At 39.4% G+C, this 21,812-nt stretch overlaps 1 protein-coding gene across 1 annotated transcript in view; it reads right to left on the reverse strand.

Annotated features, from left to right (window-relative positions):
- Positions 1 to 2,747: 2,747 nt before the first annotated feature.
- Positions 2,748 to 21,812, reverse strand: part of LOC121963014 (transmembrane protein FAM155A-like) — a 39,262-nt gene continuing 20,197 nt past the window's right edge. Inside the window, exons 2-3 of the mRNA XM_042513371.1 lie at positions 10,048 to 10,219; positions 2,748 to 6,319 (exon numbers count right to left, since the gene is read on the reverse strand). Coding sequence (XP_042369305.1) covers positions 6,021 to 6,319; positions 10,048 to 10,219 — 471 coding nt within the window. The 3' untranslated portion in view covers positions 2,748 to 6,020. The remainder of the gene's footprint in view (positions 6,320 to 10,047; positions 10,220 to 21,812) is intronic.

A 21,812-nucleotide genomic window follows, 5' to 3' on the forward strand; every position in this document is an offset into this window, starting at 1 on the left:
ATTAAAAACAAAAATGGCGACGGCGGAAATGGCGGTCTGGACGCTTAAAAAACGGAAGTCCACAAACCAGAAAGTTACTTAAATATCGTGACTTCCATTATTTATCTATTTCGCACACCTCTTTGCTCTTACTGTGCGATTTTGATTTTGGTGAGAGTTCTTGTTTTCGTTACTTGTTGGCGACCAAATAAAAGTTTCACCCCGGGAAACTCCAGAACTACTGCACGCGCTCCTCGAAGGCCATTTCCTGCAACTTTCCGGCCACCGTAGTGCTTATTTAAAAGGCGCTGTGACAGCTAATCTGTTATAATGTTATGTGACATATTTTAATTAATATGCCACTTTACAAAATTAAGATCAGATATATATATTTAAAACAATATCCACTTTAAAATATTATTTTATTATATTTTTTAAATTTTAGTCTATCTGTTTTGTACCTACTTGTGTCATTATTATTTTATTTGTATAATCCTGTATTGACCACTGAATTTAAAATTCAAACTGCTGATTAAAAAAAAAACGGTTAACTATAGGTTAGTATATTGAGTAAGAAAAAAAAGCACATGCTTTTTACTTGCAGAATTAGCTGGGATAACTAATTTAATATTCGTTCTCAAGCCAAATGTACACCTGATAGACTATTAATGCAAATTAGTCATTTGTTTTAATTAAACATTTTTAAAAAGCCTCACAGTTATCATCTTGAGTCCAGATGTGTTGCCTGTTTGGAGAAACATCAGATTTATGATGCCCACGAGAGAGAAATCAGTTGTTTTATACTATGAGACTAAATGGCGGTTTACAATTAAAAATGAGAAAAATAAAATGACATAATTGATAGAGGTGACGGAGTATACAGCAGCTCTTCATAATACAATTTGTCCCAATTTGTATATGGTGTTATACTGCCATCTGCTGGTGATAACGAGGAACTGCAGTGTACTTGAAAATGCCAGCAAATTAGATGTATTATTTGTAGAGCCTCAAAGTATTCAATATTAAGCAAATACATACATAAATATGAAACAAATAATAACATGAATACACTTCTTAAAATATCTCAATAATTTGGAATAAAAAAAATTATTAAGTCTCATCACTATTATAAAATATAATTTAATTATTCTTATTTTCAAAATAAGAATTAAAATGTCCCACTTTTTCACAAAAATCTGTATTTCATAATGACATTTTCATGCCTTTTTTTGTTTGATGTCACTTTTTTATCACAGTGTCCTTTTGGGCCAATCATATATCTCCTGTCCCTGTTACTGTGTCTGTGTTTATTTACAGTAACAGTTAGTTGGCTTATTCAGTATGACTTTGACATTGTTGTTGCTCTGTCTTAATAGGAGTTAACTGGATAATTTTGGTAGCATTTTATTGAGCTTGCTAGCTTCGAGGAAGGAGGCAGGGGGCATGTGATAGTGACATCACCACTGGCACAAGTTACATGATGAAATAAGTGCAGACAAAAAAATATAAAGAAATAAGTGTCACTGGGGAGTATGCCATTATGAAAGAAAAGCAGGAATTTGAAAGTAAAATGTCTTGATTGTCCAAAAAAAATAAATAAATACATGAATAAATAAATAAATAACTAAATACATGAATGAATAAATTAAAAAAAATAAAAAGTGCCATGGGGGAAAATGCCATTATAAAATAAAAAAGGGGAATTTTGAAATAAAATGTCTATAATTAAATTTTTAAAAAAAAAAGTCAAGAAAAAAATGTCTTTGGGGAGAATGCTATTATAAAAAAAAGAAAAAAAAAGGATTTGTTGAAATAAAATGTAATTGAAATTATAAAGATGAGTGATGAAGTAACATTTTATAAAAATTAGCGAGTTCTAATAATTGTTGCAATTTACAACGTAATTATATATTCTATTTTTAATAAATAACACTTATGGTTTTGGTTCTTATCAGTGTCAAAGACACTCAGTAGAAAAAGCACGAACACCAGTAATGTTTAACATAATTTATATTTATTTTCTTTTGAACAAAATGTTAATAAATGTATTTGTTTTACGTCCAAAAAAGATCATGACTTGTGGGACGCATTTTATAAATAATTTCATCCAAGTCTTTTGTAGAAAAAAAAGAAAGTAAATTAGCAAACTAAAGCATCTCTAGTATGACAATATGACAACTTTATCGTAATTTTTTCTCTATATTTGAACCCTTTTCTCAACTCAAGCTTCATATATATTTTTTTGTATAATTTTCTCAAGACCTCTTTATCTCATCTTTTTAACATCCAACTTAGTCCTACTCATCAACTCACACCACTGCTTTAGACAACAGAAAAATGCGGCAAAAATCTCAAAAAACAGACAAAAACCAAGGAGGCGAACAGAAAACACAGTGAGATTCCAACAGTGGGAGCAGGGGAGGTCTGGGAAGGTGGGGGTGGGAGGGGGTGGCCATTTTTGGGATCCCACATCCTCAGGACATATTTACAACAGAAAGGACAAGGGGGCGGTGGTGGCGGTGGTCGGGGAGGGTTAGTTTTGGGGGTGGGGTTCATCTGCATAGATCCACAGGACTCAGATCGTGAACAGCTAGAGATCGAAGGGGACGGAGCACAAAGTGTGGGCCTATTACATCCGCTGCTGTCTTCAAGGGAATGTAGTTCTCATCGTCAATTTGTCAAAAGAAATTAATAAAATAAAGAAACAACACGTCACAGGAGAATATCAAGCAAAAAAAGGGGATCAGGTAGTAAACTGGGGGGGGGGGGGGGGGGGGGGGGCGTAAGTCTATGAAAATCCAGAGGCAAGTGTAGACTTCAATGTGACATCCCACTCTGATGTGTGTGTGACGAGCAAACCGATGGTGGCTGCGTGATGTGAGGCGAGGTAAGATCAAGCTGTTAGTGGGGGGGAAAAGGAGGTGGAAGAGGGGGGGGGGGGGCACTGATACCATGTTTTCACAGCCAAGAATAATTTGGAGGTGAAACTCCAATCATAAGAGGACAGTAAAATGCTTCATTAAAGAGATTTCAATTTTTGGTATATCACTACTCATGGTATCAGATTTTAATATCGGAGTAATCTCTTTTATTTCCCGCCCAATCTCAGTGCATTTAAAGTATTCCTAATCCCTGCGTGACCTGTCCTCATGTCAATGTGCACTTAACCGGCAGCAGCCATGCAAAAAAAAAATAAATAAAATAAAAATAAAAATTGGATGGATCAGCCCTTGAAAACACACTCCTCACACGCTGACACTAACACAGCCCTTTGCTAGTCTGTGAGAGATAGCGGTTTGATCAGCTCGTCAAAGGGTATTTAAGAGTCGACGGGCTGATTGATTGATTGATTGATTGGCTGGCTGGTCACTCGCACCTACTCTACGTTACAGAAAAAAGCCGAGGCGACAGCAGTGTGAAGGTGCCACAAAGTAGGACACTAACACCGGCTGTCTTTTTGTTTTTTTCTATATTGCTCCATTGCCAGTATCTGCCTCACTGGGCGTACGCAGCAGAGAGGCACTCAAAGATCCAGGGCCTCATTTATCAACGCAAGCGTCGAAATGTGTGTGTAGGAGCGGCCTATAAAGAAAAAAACACCTGGCGACACATTAGGGGACTCAGTCTGTGTTTGTGCTGCTGGTCTTATTTCATGTTACATTGTGTTCCACAACATTTCCACTAATTCCAAAATTCTTTTGCTGTCTTGCAACTAGTCATTAACATGTTGTCTCACCCCCTCACTGTCCAAATGTTTGTATTTGTTTGAAAGAACATTGCATTTAGGCTTTTCCTTTGACTCTCAACAACCGCAGAGACGATAGCTGATTATTTTTCCCTGCTGATATTTAGAAACTTCATTGTTTTAGAAAATAAAATCTGCAGGAGGCATCACTAGTGGAGTGAGTCACGCATGACCCTGGCACTTTATCCATATAGCAATACTATTTTTTTTATGTTTGTAATTAGAGAGTGATAGAGAGAAGGACACCACAAAGGAAGGGCCATGGCCCCCTTGATACAGTTGCTGGTTTCACCACTGGCCCCTTGTGGCAAAAATAGGAGACTGACATTACTGTTTTTAAGAGGCTGCGGCACGCTCATTTTTTAAACTAGCGTGAAGATAGTGATATTTTATGAAAGCAGACAACCTAAAGCATCCATTAATTCAACCATGTCAACACAGCTCTTCGGTAAAGGAGATGAATAACACTTCAAAAGTAGGCCAAAATTAAGCAAGGGAACAACTGGCATGGCCATTTTCTAAGGGCTCTCTTAAACTCTCACTTCAACATAAAACATTCTGAATAAAAATGGGTTTTATGGGAACCCACGAGTCTCCACTAAACTTGAAAAGGCTTGTTTGGGAACTCAAAATGTTCAAATATTAATCTTTGCAAATCAGATAATTAGATATATCAACTGTAAAAAAGAGACCAGTGTGCAGTTCTTTCACTGTCCGTATTGACTTAGAATTCCTGAAACTTAGTTTGACTTTTAGTTTTGATGTGCCACCTCAAGATTTTCAGTGGCCCCGTGTGGCAACGTCTACAAAAAGTTTCTGGAGAGAGACGGTCTTGTTCGAGTCTACATTTACTCCGTCCCCTCACTCTCTGATCACATGTGTCGTTTTTGAATGCAGCTGAATTAGTTGTTATCGCTGAAGTACTTTTCTGTTCCTGTTGTCAGACATTATTTGACGTGGCTCATACCTTTAACCATTTGGGGAAAATTTTTCCACTCGTTTCCAAAAATGTGGCCAAAGCCTAATTTATGCATTTAACACCAATCCTCCTCCAGCTGGGTGATGGAGGTAGGTGGAGGCTAACAGTGCGGTCGCTCCCGTGCTCTGCATTTGCAAAGATGAGTCTGCTTTGAGATCCAGTTGCATCTCTTAGATTTGATTGAAACCAGTCTTGTAATAAAGCTGCTCTAACTTCTATTTTTAATGGAACTTTAGTGTACTTTTTTTGCTCTGAAAAAGTTGTTTCGAAATAAAAGAAAGGCAGGTGAAACTGATAAGTGAGGTTGTGTGTGCACAGTAACGAGCATACGCGCGATTGATAAGTGAGGCCCCTGGTGTTTTGGCATCACGCAACTGTTCTCGAGCGTCCCTGGGTTGTCCCTGCAGTCTCATGTACGCTAAATACTCCCCACGTCCGCAACACCGACACTCTCGTCTGAGGTAAACTGAACACCACCTCCCGTCCAGGAGCCTTGTGACGGAGCTCAGCGTCAGCTCCTGTAATCATCAGCTGAGCCGCCACTTCCTTCGCCACTTGGTCACTCCTAACTTGCTCAATGGCCCAACAAGTTAGCAGAGAAAGCGAGCCAGTCTCAGAGCACTTAAGGTCCTAAAACGTGTAGGCATGGTACCGTCGTTAAGGGGGGTCGAGAAAAAAGGTCTAGTGGGACGAAATACAAGCTGAACATTAGGATATATAGAAGAATCACGTACAATTTCAGAGAAACGAGACCCACATGGAGGATGGATGGTCCTGACAGGCCCTCGAGCAACATCACAAACAAGGTAGTAAAGAAGATGCCTCTGAGGTGATGGAGAGGAGGAAGCTGAGCACAGTTGATATGTCAAAACATTCTGGCACCTGAAAGAAATGCAGCAAAAATCTAAAGGTAATGATGAGTGAGAGCGCACACTTCATCAAAGTCCGTTTTTCCTCTGACGCGCCATCCATACGCGCCGAGAGAGGGAGGGCGGGGGAGGGGAGGGGAGGGGAGGGGAAGAGAGGAGGGACAATATGCTAGAAAACATTTGGATGGAATAGAAACAATGAGCAGGTTTCAAGTGGCAAGAGGTCAGTTCTTCAGGGGGGTGGTTCTCAAACACCTCGGTTCGGTCGATGTCCAATCCCAGCACCCTTAGCTCCAGTTAAAACCCTCCCACTTCCTGTGGTTGATGGTTCATCGGCGGCAGATTGTAGAGGCATCTCCAGCATGTCGCGCCAGATGTGTCCCTGGCAGCCGTGACATTGTAAAAGCCGTAATCCTCTCCAGCGAGCACCAGGTTCGACCCCCAAGGTTCACTCCTCGTTAGAGGCGCTCTCCTCTGGCGAGAAAATGGCAGCCACGCCCACCAACGTGGAATTATGGGAGGCTGAAATGATGATGACAGTGTGTAGGAGGACGAGGGCCAGCAGGCAGATCTTCAGTCGCCCGCTGCACAGTCTCGGGGTGGCAGCGGAGGTGACCGAGGCCCCCTCGGGCTGGCAGGAAGAAGCAGTCCTTTTTAGTGTCCCGCCTGAAGGGTGGTCCATTTTGGAGTCCCATCGGACGTCGCAGCACTCCGCCTCACTGTCTGATAGATGATCTCCCAAGAGCCCTGAGAAAGACACGACAGGAGCAATTAGTGAAGGTGATTTGTGTTGTTGACAGCTGATAAAAGTGGGAAAAAAAAAATCTGAATCTATATCCAGGGTTTCCACACGTTTTCATGGACGAAATTTCAAAACTATTCCATGACTTTTCAAGGACGGCCGTGCTTCGCACTGATCTTTTCTAAAGATTTATTTGCCCTCGCTCTGTTTCCACCATAAACACCTCAGAGTGCTGTGAAATCAACAACAATACGAGTCATAAAAGTTTCAAAATATATACATTTTCCTTTTACGCTCAATGTAGTGTCCATCGTTAAGCAGCCCAGTTAGCACAGCAGAAACCAAATAAAATATCAAGTATATCAAAGTATAAATACTCTGGAGTCCTACGTTCATCGCCTGCATCTATGTTGCTCTTACCCACAGTGCTATCAACCTATAACCATGTGCGTATCATACATGACTTATTAATAAGGTCCAGTCAAAGGTTAAATATCAGCCTGATAAATAACCACATGGATACAGAAGAGTTAGACTGCGTTTCGGGAGAAATGTTAGGAAGAAATGGAAGTAGGACAGCTGAACGACGCCTGAAAAACTGTTCCAGTTCAGTTAAAAACAGCGTCTGTTAACACCAAACAATCTCATTTACATTGAATGGTTTAATTGCAGTGCAGTGATGATTTTCCCATCAACTTTTTTTTTCCCCTTCCTGCTCTGTAAACACATCACTAGACGTCAGTTTGTAGCTGTGATCACGACAAAGAGGAGCAGACACAGTGACCCTCAGCTGAACTCAAATTAAAGTCCACGACCACACCGAGGGGGACGCGCCGCACCGCCGCATCGCTTGATGGCTCTGGAAGTTTTCACTTGCCAGCGTGTTGAAGGAGCTGTTACTGCTCTCACCTGAACCGGGGAAACTAGACTGCTGGCGGCAGATCTCACCGAGTTCTCACCAAACTACAGCACAGGGAGTAAAAAGATGATGAAAGCAGATCTAGGACTAGTTAAGCTGAGGTAGAAAAAGCTGATTTAGAAGATTAAAAACATTGAAGACTGTCAAAATAGCTGACTAAACAGGTTTCTGGGAGATGTTTTTCATATTTACAGCAGCTATATGCACTATTTTTCAAGCCATTTGAGATGACAGAATGCCTTAAATGGGCTCTGTACGTATCTTCACATAATTTGGGGAAAAACATGATAGACAAAAACATCCTGTAGATCTCACATCATGTTTTGTATCTGATTCAGGCTTCACACAGACAGGGGCATGTCAAATTCAAGGACTTTCATGTACTTTTTGGAGCACATACTTTTATTTTAAAGGATAAAATAGTTTTCACCTTCTATTGCAAGAGAATTGTGCAATTTTGTAAATGGAGCAGACGTGCTATCAGGGCCTAAAAATACCTTGTCATTAATTAACTGGTTATTATTATTCAGATGTGTGGTTGGCAAAGGACAAAAGAGCAAGCAGCACCCCCTGCAAACTCAAAAAATCTGCATTCAAAAGCACCACCATCAGCAGCAAGACACACACACACACACACACACACACACACACACATAAACGGCTGCTTATTTACCGCTGAATTACAGTTTAAGCTTGTGCTGCTTCAGTGTGAGTGTTCTGCAGGCTCATGAAACGTATTTGCGCCGAATATTTACTGGAGTTTTACCACCTTGTTTTTGGTGCTCAGAGCTCATACAGACTTAGAAAATGTAAATGCAAGTGTGGCTGTTCTTCGCTTCAGAATTTTCAAAAATGTATCTAACTATCTATCTTAGTCAAGTTCATTTTTTAAGGAACAAGTAAAAGAAACGTGTGATTTTCAAGGAATTCCAGTTGTTAATGTTCTGAGTGTCAAATTTAAATACTTCAAGCACCTTAAGCACCTTGTATGATCCCTGCTAACTCCGGTTACTGTTTATTCATATGTACGTGAGAAACAGAGAGTTTGGGATATGACGCCGTCATCTCCGCAGTTTTTCGCGTGCCTGTTGTTGCTTTGTGTAATGAGCACATGCTAGAAACAACAATGACGGACTTGCTGACATTTTGCCAACGCTGCTTAGTCTCATGATGACTTCACAGTTAAACTTAGCATTGCTACACAGACTCAAGGACATACGGAGGCGTCTGCTGCGCCCAGTCTTATTTGCTTCACCTCAGCGTCTGCGGTTTAAAGTCCAGTTTTGGATCAGGCCCGAACCAGCAGATGTTGGGACACTTTCCACAGTAGGATTATTATCGATGCTGAGTGGAAGGAAAAGTTTCACATGTCCAGAACGTCACACTCATGTTTGATTATGCTCCTTCATCATTTACTTAAAAAAGGATGAAATGATGATGACATACAACTTTTGCTTCGTTAACTTGCCGGTCTTGCCGGAAAGCTGAAGGTATTTCAAAAACCTAATAGATCCCCACTGCTGTGAGGATGAAACTTGCGCAGTTATCATTTTTTATGAGAAACTGTAGGAACATTTTTATAGGAACATGTTCATTTATGCTGAAGAAAACTACAACCCCTGTTTCATCCAGTTTCTGAAATTATACTGCTGGTACAACTCGTTTTTTAACATTAACGACATTTGTAATTTAACATAAACTCTAATATATTCACTATAGCCTCAAATACAACATTAGAAGAGGACACTTAATTAAACATAAAATAATCAATACTACAGCTACTCTGTTTAAGAATAAAAATATAAATAATACAATAAATAAAAGACTAAACTTGAATTTCAATACAGGCCAACATTATCTAATATATCTAACTGTTCTTAATGTTTAGCTAAAGTGGATGAGCTAATTATATTACCGTTTAATCTCTAAAATCTGTTACACCTTATTATGCACGGTCTGTTTTGGACTTATTGGTCCTTTTAGCTAGTTGACTAGATGTGATTTGGAAAAGTAACAAGTAAAAGAAAGACACGATCCTCTGTGCATAATAAAAACGCACCCTTGTGACACGCCGTGCACTCTATTTTATTTCTTTTCCATTAAATTGTCTTTCTTAGAGGGCTGAGTAAAAATTAAGAAGACCTCTCCTGGAGAGAACACCTTTCAATTTAGCAAAACAAAAACATGTATCGTCATCCTCGTTTCCAGACAGCCCTTCCCCAACTAATAAGCGTCTACGGTCCCTTGGCTCATAACATGTTGTCGTCCTAATGTAATTTCCAGCTCAGGTCCGCCCAGCGTCAGCCCGGCCAGAGGACGTCTCATCAGCCACAATCAGAGCAAACACTGGTCTGTCTGTGCTGATGATGCTGTTATGATGCTCAGATTCCAGATAACTTGTTTGTTGGCATGCAGCCAGCGCCTGCTCCTCTGAGGCAGAGTCCTTGGTGATTACTACTGTATAAACTGCAGTAAATATTGAGACACGGGCCAAATTAAATTCATCAATGCATTGTTAAAAACGTCCTTGTGTGAGCGCGGCTGTGCTCAAACGCGCCACTAGATGTCATCAGAAAGCCTTCAGAAACACGTCTCGCCTGTTTTCCTGGAGGAATACCATCCAATAAACATGGAGACACACACTGTGCATGAATTAATACTGTGCGTCCTATTCACTGACATAAATTAAACGAGGTTTTCTCTGAGGCGCTGGAGAATGCAAGGCCACACACACCCACACATGCAAACATGTCCGCGCTTAATCTGCTGCTGTTGTAAACAGGAAGTCATATGGGACGCTGAGTGGGTATTAACCTGTGCAGATGAAGCTGGGGCTGCCGCCGTGGATCAGGTCGTCGTTATCGGGCAGGATGAACGGACAGCTCTGCTGGACCTCCAGGCAGTACTGGTGGCATGGTACCTTCCTCTGACAGGACTGCTGGGTGGTGGGGAAATACTGAGCGCACAACCAGGGCTTATAGGCTGTCTGAGGAGGAAGAAGAGGAGAAGATGGCATAAATAGACGCTGGTTCATGATTTGCTTAAAGACTGGGGAAAGTTTTTTGGCTCTGCTGGGCCTCCCTCTGCTAATGGTAGATCTGTACCAGCTTGTCCTGGAAAGTAATAACCTGTATATCTAAACCAATAAGCATAAAAAGATACTTTTCCAAAAAAATTGATACTCAGAACTTCATGCATTAATGAGAGTTTAGGAGATATTAGCAGAGGCAGGTCTGCCAGCAGAGCCTTTGGGATATTAAATCAATGTTACCACAGGACATTAGCTAAGACAAAGTAGACCATGAAAAAACAGTGCAACGATTTGCGTATTTATACATTATAATAGGTTGCTGCAGCAGGTAGCCCCATTTTAAATGACCATCAGAAATGTGAAAATCCAATGATAATTACTATTTCTACAGCTTCTATCATCCTAAACGGTTTCATTTTTGATGATTTTAATCCCGCGGATTTGGAAGGCATGTTTTCTTAAAAATAACCGCATGAAATTGACTGTGGTAATTTCTATTATGTGCAGACCTTGAACTCATGACTGAGGAGAAATCTGGTCCCAGTGGCTGAACCAGTTGGGAACCACTGATGTAGAACAACTTTCACAAAAATAAATCCTCCGTTAATTTAGTCTGGCATGTTTCTCCAGGTATAACAACGCAATTTAAGATCAAGTGGCACCAAACAACGTCATCAACTGCGAGTTTCTGTCCTGCTCCGAGTTATATTTGCTGTAGTTCACTGGGAGGCAGAAAGTAATACAAAATGCACAGACGTATGTGCATAGGGAGGCAGATGGTGACATGTAATAGCCAAAGCCTCAGGCTTGGAAAGCTTAGCAAAACAAAATGAACCAAGGGCAAACCACAGTCTGGATTCATTCTCATTTTAGCTATCCAGTCATGTGCTTTTTACTGGGATTAACACCAGAGAAGGGAAATTACAGCAAAAAGCACAGAAAATCCATCGAGCAGAGACTGTTATCGGATTTGTTTAGAACCCCTTCCTGCTGCAAAAAGCTCTACCAACCTGGTGCGATGAAAGGTCATCGAAACTCTGCGTGACAAACGTGATTCTGTGTGACTTTTGCTACAAGACCTGGTTTGCTTGTGCATGATCAGCGTGAGCCTCAATAAGGCTTATACAAAGGGCTGCAGCGCATGCAAAGAAAAGCAACGACCGAAACTTTCTATCAGACAAAAAACTCTTCACGTGCCAGTAAAATACAGCACAACACATGACCCCTTTTAGTTCACTGGGTGTCGACACATAGCCTGACTGAAAACTGGATGTTTTTTTTTTTCAAGGTTTATACTGATGGCAACTTTTGAGAATAGTCTGTTCTGTTCTTTGTTATTTTTTGCACGCCATTAACAAACGTGTTTAGCAAGGATCCCCTCTATTTGCAATAATGTAGTAACAGCAATTACAACAGTAACTTTTAAACTGTTCACTCAACTGGAAATTTAATGATCATAATCAACACCGATGAACACAATAATGCACTTAAAATGATGAAACCATAATCATTGAAAATGCAGCTGTCAGAACATAGAAGAGTCTAAACTGCAGAAAGCATTAGTTGTGTGAAGCGAGCCAGTCAGTATCATGAATATTACATCGACTTTTGATAGTTAAACAAGAGTCTGCAGCCATGCTAGCAGCTCTTTGAAGTTTAATTTCGACACAGTGGTGCTAACATGCACACAGCAACAAAGCTAACATGCTAATTTTTTACATGAATTGTGTTTAACATGTTCACAGCAGGCTTATAGCATGTTCTCATGTTGCCACAACTGCAAAGTACAGATGTGCCTGCTACTTATGTAGCTAATTAGCACTTAGCATTTTAGCCAATTAGCACTAAGTGTTTTAGTTTAGTGCTATTTAGACACGTTTGCTAGAGCTTAATTAGCCACATTTGCTAGAACTACTCTATAAGCATGCCTACGAAGTCCCCAATGATATAACTAACTTTCCTTTATGTATTAATTTATCCTTCATTTACATTTATTTTAGTTTCTACACGAGGATACAGCCATGCTAGCAGCTCTGAGGTGGTAATAACACACTCACAACAACAGAGCTAACATGCGAATGTTTAGCAGACATTGTGTTTAGCGTGCTCGTCATGAGTTTGGCATGTTAGCATTGGCTAACTGGCATTTTAGTTAGTGCTAAGCATTTCAGCTAATTGGCACTAAACTTTTTAGTTGAATGCTAATCAACCAGTGCTGACCTACACTGTTAGCATAGCTGAAAAGTCACAATTAATATGACTAATTTATCTTTATGTATTAAATGTAGCCTTCATTTAACACTATTACAGTTTCTATTGCAATACAAGCTACATAAAAGTTATGCCAACTCATCAACCTGAAATCAAACTTTTGTGTTGGTGTGTACGTGTGTGATCACGTGCTCCGTCTCATGTTTTCAAGGTTTTCACCCACAGAACTGAGTAAAAGCATGTCATTCCTTGTGATCGAACGGCGGAAAGTAATGTGCACAGCAGAGCAGCGCTGCACCATGTGCAACCCACACAAGGTTACTGTATTGTCAACATCAGCAACTTGGACTGCTTACGTCAACCTATTATTGGACCGTGTGTCTCCTGTAACCGGATGGCAACACAGTATGTCACCTATTGTCTTGCAGAAATCAGTGAGACGAGCACGGTAAAGGTCTGTCCTTTAATAATAGAGGAAATGTGGCGCTATTAAGTGATGGAGGGCGTTAAGAGTCATTTGACTACCTGACACATTCAAGCAAAAGGGGTACAACAGCGGTTTCCAAGTCATGAATCACAGACAAAACAAACCATTAGTTGCAGTCAGGTAATTACCAGGTGGGAGAATAATAAAATGTTCAGCATTGAGAGTTTTACACGTACAAAAGCGACGTTTTGCAAGAATTATCTTATTTGTAAGCTTGGTTTCACATACTAAGTGGCTATTTCCTTATGAATTAAACATGTGATTAAATAAAAAACAAAGATAAAATCTTTTAGTTATAATTTAGGAAAAGTTTAACATCCAAAAACTCATTCAAAAACATTCTTTCAGTTTGATGAGATCTGACTTAATTTGATCAATCCACCAAATGTCACCAGATTTGAATTGAAATGTTAAACCTGATTGGTGCCCTGAAATATGTGACACACATTTTTCACATCTAAGCTCCACACCCTTTAACCCTTTGAAATCTGGATGACGTGAGGTTTTCTTGTGCTGCATTCAGACGCCTTTCACAAGTATTTCAACCTTTGAAACCTGAGCAAAAAGGTGCAATTATCTTCAAAAACATGCAAAAAAGGCAAAGAGCAAATTGATAGAAATCTGTAAAAGCTGACAATAAAACAACCCGAAAATTAAAGTTTAAAAAAGGAGACAGGGCAAGAGAAGGAAAAATATTAGATTTTTTTTTTTGGCACTATTTTGGGGTCACTTCCTTGTTGTTTTTTTTTGTTTTTTTGCTAATTTTCAGGTAATTTTCTTGTAACCTCTTGCTAATTTGTTGCCAATTTTTGGGTCATTGCATTCCTCCCAAGTTTTTGAAAAAGTCGATTTGCTCAGGTTTCAAAAGGTTAAACCATGTGAGAAAAGAAACAACAAAAATACAGAAATCTCTCATGTGAAATAAGCAAAATTGTTCAAAATTTGTCCAAAAAAAAAAAATGCTGTCTACTGTACATAAGACTCCATATTTCACATCATTTTTAGGGCCTTTAAAGTTATGAGACATTACTGAGGCGATGCATTTTGTCAGGCACTTACTGGATTTTTTTTTTTTTTTTGTCTCAGAATAAAGTAAAACTTCCGGTGATTGTCGGTTTTAAATTTCCTGTTTGTTTCGCATTTAGCATGCACAACAAAGCCACCTACAGAAACATCAACACATAACCCAAGGAGAGAGACGTCACAGCAGAGAACACAGCGCACACAGTTAATTACCCCCTGTGTTATTTAACCACAGAGGGACATCCATGGCTTGGAGGTGGGATAGTTAACTGTCATTGTGGTTTTTAAGTGTCACGGATGTTTTGTTAAATTACACCCAGGAACCTGCGCAAAGCTAAAAGGGTATATGTTGTGCCCTTCCTACATCTCCGCTGCATTTCCAAATGCTGAAATCACATTGGGGGTCTGATTTGTGTCCTGTTTAGACCGACATGCGAAGATAACAAACGCTGCACAGGCAATTATAATAATTATAATAATCTGATTATGGTGATGGTGATGAGCATGATAATGATGAGGACACTGTGGACCTGAATGCTTTGCAAAAGCAAATGTATTCCAGACACGTATGACTTCACGTTGATACAGTATAAGTGTGGAATAAACTGAACTGTAGGGGTTAAATCTTCCAAACTGTTTTCTAGGAAACATACTCATACTTCAAAAAAAAAAAAAAAAAAAGAAAAAGAAAAAAGGTCAACACTCTGGTTTTAGTGTCTTGATGGGAGATTTGTCTCCATTTTGACCCAGGTTATGCTCTTGGTGCAAGGTAAAAAAAATGTTTTTCTGCAGATATTCTGTCTTAATAAACATGTTGGTAATTTGAATAAGTCACATCGACAGTTTAACTCCCATGTCTCTCTGGTCCTGGCAGCCGTTATCTCGTCCTTGTGCGGCTCTACGGCTGAACGCATAGAGGAGATTCTGGCTCAAGGCCAAGATAAAAATCACTCAGATCACTGATTACATTTGTGTTTTAAGAGTTCGGAGTATTCAGTCGAAATCGGAGGTAATAAATCCACAGCTGGGGATTTTCAGAGTGGCGACTTCCTGTCTGCACAAATGGGTGTTGTTTAATTCGCGATGATTTAGCATAAATTCTTGCCAGCCGTGAGATAATCTGTCTAGGGATGCTGCGGCTATCAAAAGAGAACCAAAACAATACGATCGCAGTCAGACAGGAAATCTGGGTCCTCCTGAAGATGTATGCTGGCAGTTGCCAAGGTAACGGCTTTTTCTGCTTTTCATTAGAGCTCAATGGGTACTGCCCCACTCTCTGTTGGTTTTCTGTTTGTGTGCACATGTTTAGGCGTGCAGGCAGGCCAGTGTGTGTGTGTGTGTGTATAAATGTGAGCGTGCATGTGCTCAGCGTGAAAAGGGAAGCGTATGAGAGCAAATTGAGTTAGTCAGGAAGCAGGCCTGGAGTCTGATTTGATCAGTCTAATGTGTGATCAGTGTGAATGGGAACCTGGCACTCAAAAAGCCTCTGTCGCCATGCAGCTTAGTCTGCTTCAAACAATGTACTGAAGCCCAAAGACACAGAGAGGAAAGACACCAAGCTGGCGACCATTTCCACCGGGGCTTTATGCCTGCAGCTGGTTTCAGCCTCAGCCTGCCTGTTTGCACACGCAGCATTTTGCCCGGCTTTCGGTGCTCAAATCTTAAATTTCAAAGATGAAATCAAGACGATCCTCGTGATTCGGACATTAACATGAACGCAGAGATGTAAAATACACCAGTCAGACATTTTCAGCGAGTGCTTACAAGCAAATCTTTTGAAGCCTAAAAATAACATTTAAAAATTAAGATTCAAACGCTGACGCTTTGGCAGATAAGTGTCAGCAGTGCTGGCATCTGAATTTCACCACAGTGATTATTACTATTATATAAGAAGCAGACTGTAGAACAAGTCATAGACTGCCTCTTTTCTGTATGCATGCAGTCCTTTTACCAGCCCGAACATACTATTCAGAGCTTAAACTACATGACTCTTGGTTTGCAGTATACATATATTACTTTTTTTTTTTATATTTAGCTAATTAACTCCATACTTTGACATTGTTTTGACCAAAAACAAAACAGGAAACCTCAGACTTTCCTCCAGAGTCCTACCTAAACTAGAGAAAGTGCATCAGGTGGTCTAAGATACAATTAGAGTCAAAGTGTGATTTTCATTTCCCTCAATTTCTGTGAGATATAGACTCTAACAATACTGCAGCTATTGGATTAAAAATGATCAACACATTTTTTTGGACACAATTGAGGGAACAGTGACTAAGTTTCAAGCAGAAAGTGAAAGCTATTTAGCCAAGACAAGCTTTCTAATAACTAAAAGGTGAGAAAAACTAATTTCACATGGTGTGTTTTAAAACTGAAGGACTTTTTTTTTTTTTGCCTAAATTTGATTTTATTTTTATAATATATGTTATTTATTTTATTTTGTTTGAATTTTATTTCTATAATTTATTCTATTATTTATAATTTTATTTTGCCTAAATCTTTATTTTGCTTAAACTTTTTTGACTTGTACAGGTAAAAAAAAAAAAAATACTAGATTATCTCTGACAAATGATGAAAAAACAACACTTTTTAAAGTGGAACACATTGAAGACACCAAAAATATAATATTATCACAAAGGTTTCTTTTTGGTGTACCAACATAAGTGGGAAATATCTGGCATTTCTGACTGGTTTTATTGGTGATTTTGTATTGTTGTTGGGTTTTTTTTCTCTCTGCATGTGAGAGTCCACTGCTCAGATTTCCATCATGACAAGTTTAAGGAAATGAATTTCTCAAATTATGTGACGACAAAAAAATTATGTTGCCAATTATTTTGAGACTTTACAATGCAACGTCAGAAAAAAAAAACAATTCATAAAATCCTACTTCCCATGTACGACTATTTTTAAGACCTTTTAAAGAATAATTTATGTTATCTCTAATTCCAAATGTACAGTGCTCTTTATTCATGTTATCTAAACACCTGCTGAGTCACTGACAGCTCCCACACACTCACTGCTGTGTTTGTTACACATTAAAGAAGCTATAATGTTGATGTGGTGATGACAAATGACCACAAACAACATAGACATACAGAGTCAGTGGCTAATGTAGGGAGTGTTTAAATCACAGATAGGACTGAACTGCCTAAAAACAGCACTATATTGGACTAATCACATTAATCAAGCTTGTGGAGAACACTATTTTGGCGGCACTACCTCTGCAAAAAAAAAAAAAAGTGCAAGTAACCAGGCGGACACGAGTGAAAAAAAAAAACATCAAGGATAGGCCATATATGCTGATTTTTTTTTAGCAAACATGAATTTTAATTTCAGTTCAAATTAAACGCTTCGAGTTTTTGATTCTGCCTGTCACATAAAATAATTGGCAGGTGCATCTGATGCCTTGTGGGGGCAATCAATCTGAGAGCGAAAAATGTTCTCAGATCGAGCGGTGGAAAAACCACATCTCAATGAGGAGTGCGTATAGAGGGGGGAGGTACTGTAACCAGCTGTACTACACGTAACAGGATGAGGAGAGCTATTTTAGTCCTCAACGTAATATAAATTAGCAACCGCAGAGAGCAAAATGTCACGTTTGTGATGTAATGAGATGACCCTTGTCTAATACTACAAAGCATTTTCCTCTGCTTTGGCTTCAGGGGATCCACAGCTCAGCTCAGATGGATAACCCCCCCCTGTGACTTTTGTGTTGTAAAAGCGGGTCAGTTTTGGTCATTCCACCAGCGTCCCGCAGTTTGCAGGCAGCGGCCGTCTCAGGCTGACAGCTCCTCCAGTAAATCTGACATGCAAAGCAGCTCTTCCTCCATTCTGCTTCGCCGTGGCGCAGGGCTTCCCCTCACCATCCCCATTCACATGCCTGTCATCTGACACAGAGAGGACTGTGGGAGAGCTTGTCTGCAGACAAGAGGAACCACTGAGCAGCAGACAAATGTAAGCGTTTGCTCAATATTCATTCAGTACCCAAATTACCACCACCGTGAGGAAAATGTCAAACTAAAATTACTCCTGAGCAGCAGCTGCAACATAAAATCATAGAGGAAGCACTTAAAAAGACGAACAACTTTTTCTATCCACTTTTAAATGTTTTCATCTGTTGCGAAATTAGTTTGATGGCCTGCAGTCATTTAAAAAACTGCTTCGAATTTTTGTTTCTTTTTCGGAAACAAACGGGAGGAATTATTCAAAATGGTCCTTCCATTGACGCTGATTACTGGAAGGACATTTGTATGAGGACAAATAAACAACTGTCCAGCGTAAACACCGAAAAGACACAGGCACAGTGTCCTCCTACTGGTTTCTTAACTGAATATCTTTGGTTGTAGACAAAACAAGACATCAACAGTCAACTAATCCATGAATCAAGAAAATAATCAATAGATTAATTGACTCTTTAAAATAGCTGGAAATCTACTTCCACAAACCAAGCCACACAAACCTGATGAGGAAAGAGAGCAGGGAAAAACACTAGCAGTGCTAACAATGGCAACAGTGCTGACAAAGCTAACAGTGTTAACCCAAGACGGAACCCGACATTGCGCGTTTTGCTTCAGCACAACACCATCACCACTATGGGTCGATATTATCAGCGTTGAGCATCATATAAGCACAGTGCAGAGTGTAGCCAGCCAGTGAGATACACACACACACAGGGACAGCTATCAAAACAAAAAACAGAGCAGCTCAGACTGCAACACACACAGAGCTCATTGAATTACTCCAAATAGACGCTGGCCTATTTAATGTGCAAGATTCATTTGCATCAGAGGGAATGTGGAGAAATTTAATCATATTTGATTAGTGTGGGAAATCTTAAGTTTTAGTCCAGAATATATTCATTTTATTACGTTCAATGCATCTTGGGATTGAAAAAAAGAAGGAAAATTTATTTTAAAAATTAAGAAATGAATGCTTTAAAAAGTAAAAGTAGTTTAAAAAGAAATGGGAAGACCAAGTATAGATAATTTTCTTCTTTTTGTTTTATTAAAAAGATAATTATCAAAGCTCTTTTCTTTATATTTATATTGTTGTTTTTTTTTGTTTTTTCTTTATATATATATATATATATATATATATATATATATATATATATATATATATATATATATATAAGGAAATGTTATTGTTGTGAGTGTGCAGTCTACACCTACAACTGTGAAAATATTATTGGGGTTAGGAACCTAATATTGGCATAATAAATGTGTTAAACTGTTGACAGTAAAGAATACAAAAATATGTGGATTCTTTGACATTTTTACCTGTTTGTTTTATAACTCTGAAGTGCGGAGTCAGGCCAGCTGTTTGCCCATATTTCCAGTCTTTATGCTAAGCTCAGCGAACCACCTGCTTGCACTAGATCCACATTGAACGTACAGACATGAGAGCAGTATCGATCTTATTATCCAGTTCTCGTCAATAAAGCGTATAAGTGTTTCCACATGATTCAACTTTCAAATTTTTAGAGCATTATATATTTCAGGGTTTTTTTTCTGTCCTTTAAAAGCCAGTGTTCAGTGATGTAGTTCCAAAACAAAAGTCATAAAACTACAAATTCAACTATAAGCGGTCTATAGTAAACTGTACTTTCCAAATAAAGCCCCATGTTAAGTGTACTTTGTTGGTTTAAGCTTCCAGTATGTAAAAACTTTAACTCAACACGCCGCTAAGTATCAACACCCTCTTTCCTCCCAGCAGGACGGTGTCACACACACACACCAGCTATAAAGTGGAATGACAGAGACGGCTATAAAAAGCATATGAGTCAGCTGCAGAGTGAGATCCCAGTTAGAAGCTGAATGACACAGATCATCGCCGCTCACACAATCACGGCCGCGGCAGAACAGGAAGCGGCTCACACACACTACCTGAGCTATTTTCTTCGCTTGATGAGAAGCATTTTTCTTTTGCAAAAAAACATCCTGAGTGTGCAAAATATTCAACCCCTGACACTTAAGATAGTGTTCGCCCTTTTTTTCCATAAGAAGGAGGCAAGGTTCTTCACAAAACATAAATAAAACACTGACAAAATGTTGACAGGACTTTGATGCGCTCACAACCCAAATCTCAGTGGCCCGCCTCGGGTCACTGACGCAACCCTCGGATAATCCAGCAGGACAGGGATGCATACGGGTGTCTGTCTTTCTGCATTGATGTCCGTACTTATTACATCCCATTCCCCGGTGATGTAACGTATCCAGGCGCTGTATGTGTGCTTCTGGAAAATGACACTTTGAGGCAGAGCGTTTTCATCAAATTAGATGGTTTGCAATCTGGGTGCAACCCTTGTTTGTACATTCACCGTGTCATCTTGGAAAAACGAGCTCTCTCTGGAAGAAACGGGGTCAAAGGGGGGCTTTGGTGGACGACTACAGAGCCGAAACACGACTCTTTTTGTCAGTTTCTTTCCTGAAGAGCAGTCTGACAGGCAATGGCCCGAGGGTTTCAGAACTGGAGGGGGAACTCAGTCCGAGCTATAGTTGTGTCTAAGATGAATAACACCTCTGACACAGGCAGGCTGACTGACACTACACAGTAAAAACAGATGACAAAACAGCCCCAAACATCAGCTGGCACTTGAGAGTTTCTGAGTCAGTATGTTTACATGATAGAAAAAGTTGAATTATTCTGCTAGTCTGACTAAAAGTGGACAAACAGACTTAGATAAAGCAACTGGAAATCAGGCTCCTCTTTCATGTATATGCCTTAGTTGGACTTGACCTGGCCTTGGCGCTGTGCGCACATGCTCATAGTCGCAGCGCCGCCCTAACCACAGGGATTATTTGTCAATTATGAGGAAAGAAGGGATGGTGCGAAACAGGTAAGGCTTTTTTTTTTTAAAATAAGCACTAAGGAGGGACTTGTGATTTTTATTTTGGCTTAGGTGCGAGACGTACAACTTTAAATGGTAATATTTTGTATTTATTTTAAAATCAGTTTAAGTATACAATATATTTGAATATTTGCTCCGCTTTACCTGAACCTTACCTGAACAATAGCTGGAGTAAGGACTGTCTTACAGCAAGGTAAAGCAGTGAAAATATTATAAAAAATAGCATACAGTTAAACTGATATTGATCATTTAAGGCTGGATTTGCTTAGCCCGTTTGATTTTACGTATGTGACCCTGCGGTTTTTTATTAAGTTATTGTAGGCTAAATAATAGGGTGATTGGGCCAATAGCAACTAGCCGAAAGGATGAATGTAAATGTAGTGACTGAGATGCAGGCACAAGCCTGGAGAGCATCAACATAAAAAATGTGGCAAATCTATTTTCAGAGTACGTCATTTACATGTGTGCCTTCATACACACGAGGGATTCACACAGGAAATTGTGCAACATGTAATCTAGTGTAAATTCTAGATGTAAAGCCCTTTGAGACAAACTTGTGAGTTTGGGCTGTATAAATAAATTTGACGTTCTGAACCTATGCAATCCAGCATGTTAGTGTATTTGACTAATAAAGCACTGTGAGCCTTTGCACCTTTGCACAGCGTTCTAAATTTGTATTTTAGAGAGGACCTATTGTGCCAATTATCAGGTTCATTCTTGTATTTTAAGTGTACTTACGTGCTTTGCTATCCACTATTTTCCTCACATTGTCTGTGCTTTAACAATATTCACCCTTTTTCTGAAACACTTCATTTTAGTGCCTGTCTCTTTAAGAAATGTACAGTATTGACCACCATTTACATATATATAATACATCACACTATTACACCCAAAAAGGCTGTTAAACAACACAAAAGATTAATAAAGCACTATGTATTATTATTTTTTATCTTTTTTTTCATAAAATGAAACAATAT

The sequence above is a fragment of the Plectropomus leopardus genome, chromosome 24 (assembly GCF_008729295.1).
Source record: "Plectropomus leopardus isolate mb chromosome 24, YSFRI_Pleo_2.0, whole genome shotgun sequence".
NCBI classification, from domain to species: domain Eukaryota; kingdom Metazoa; phylum Chordata; class Actinopteri; order Perciformes; family Serranidae; genus Plectropomus; species Plectropomus leopardus.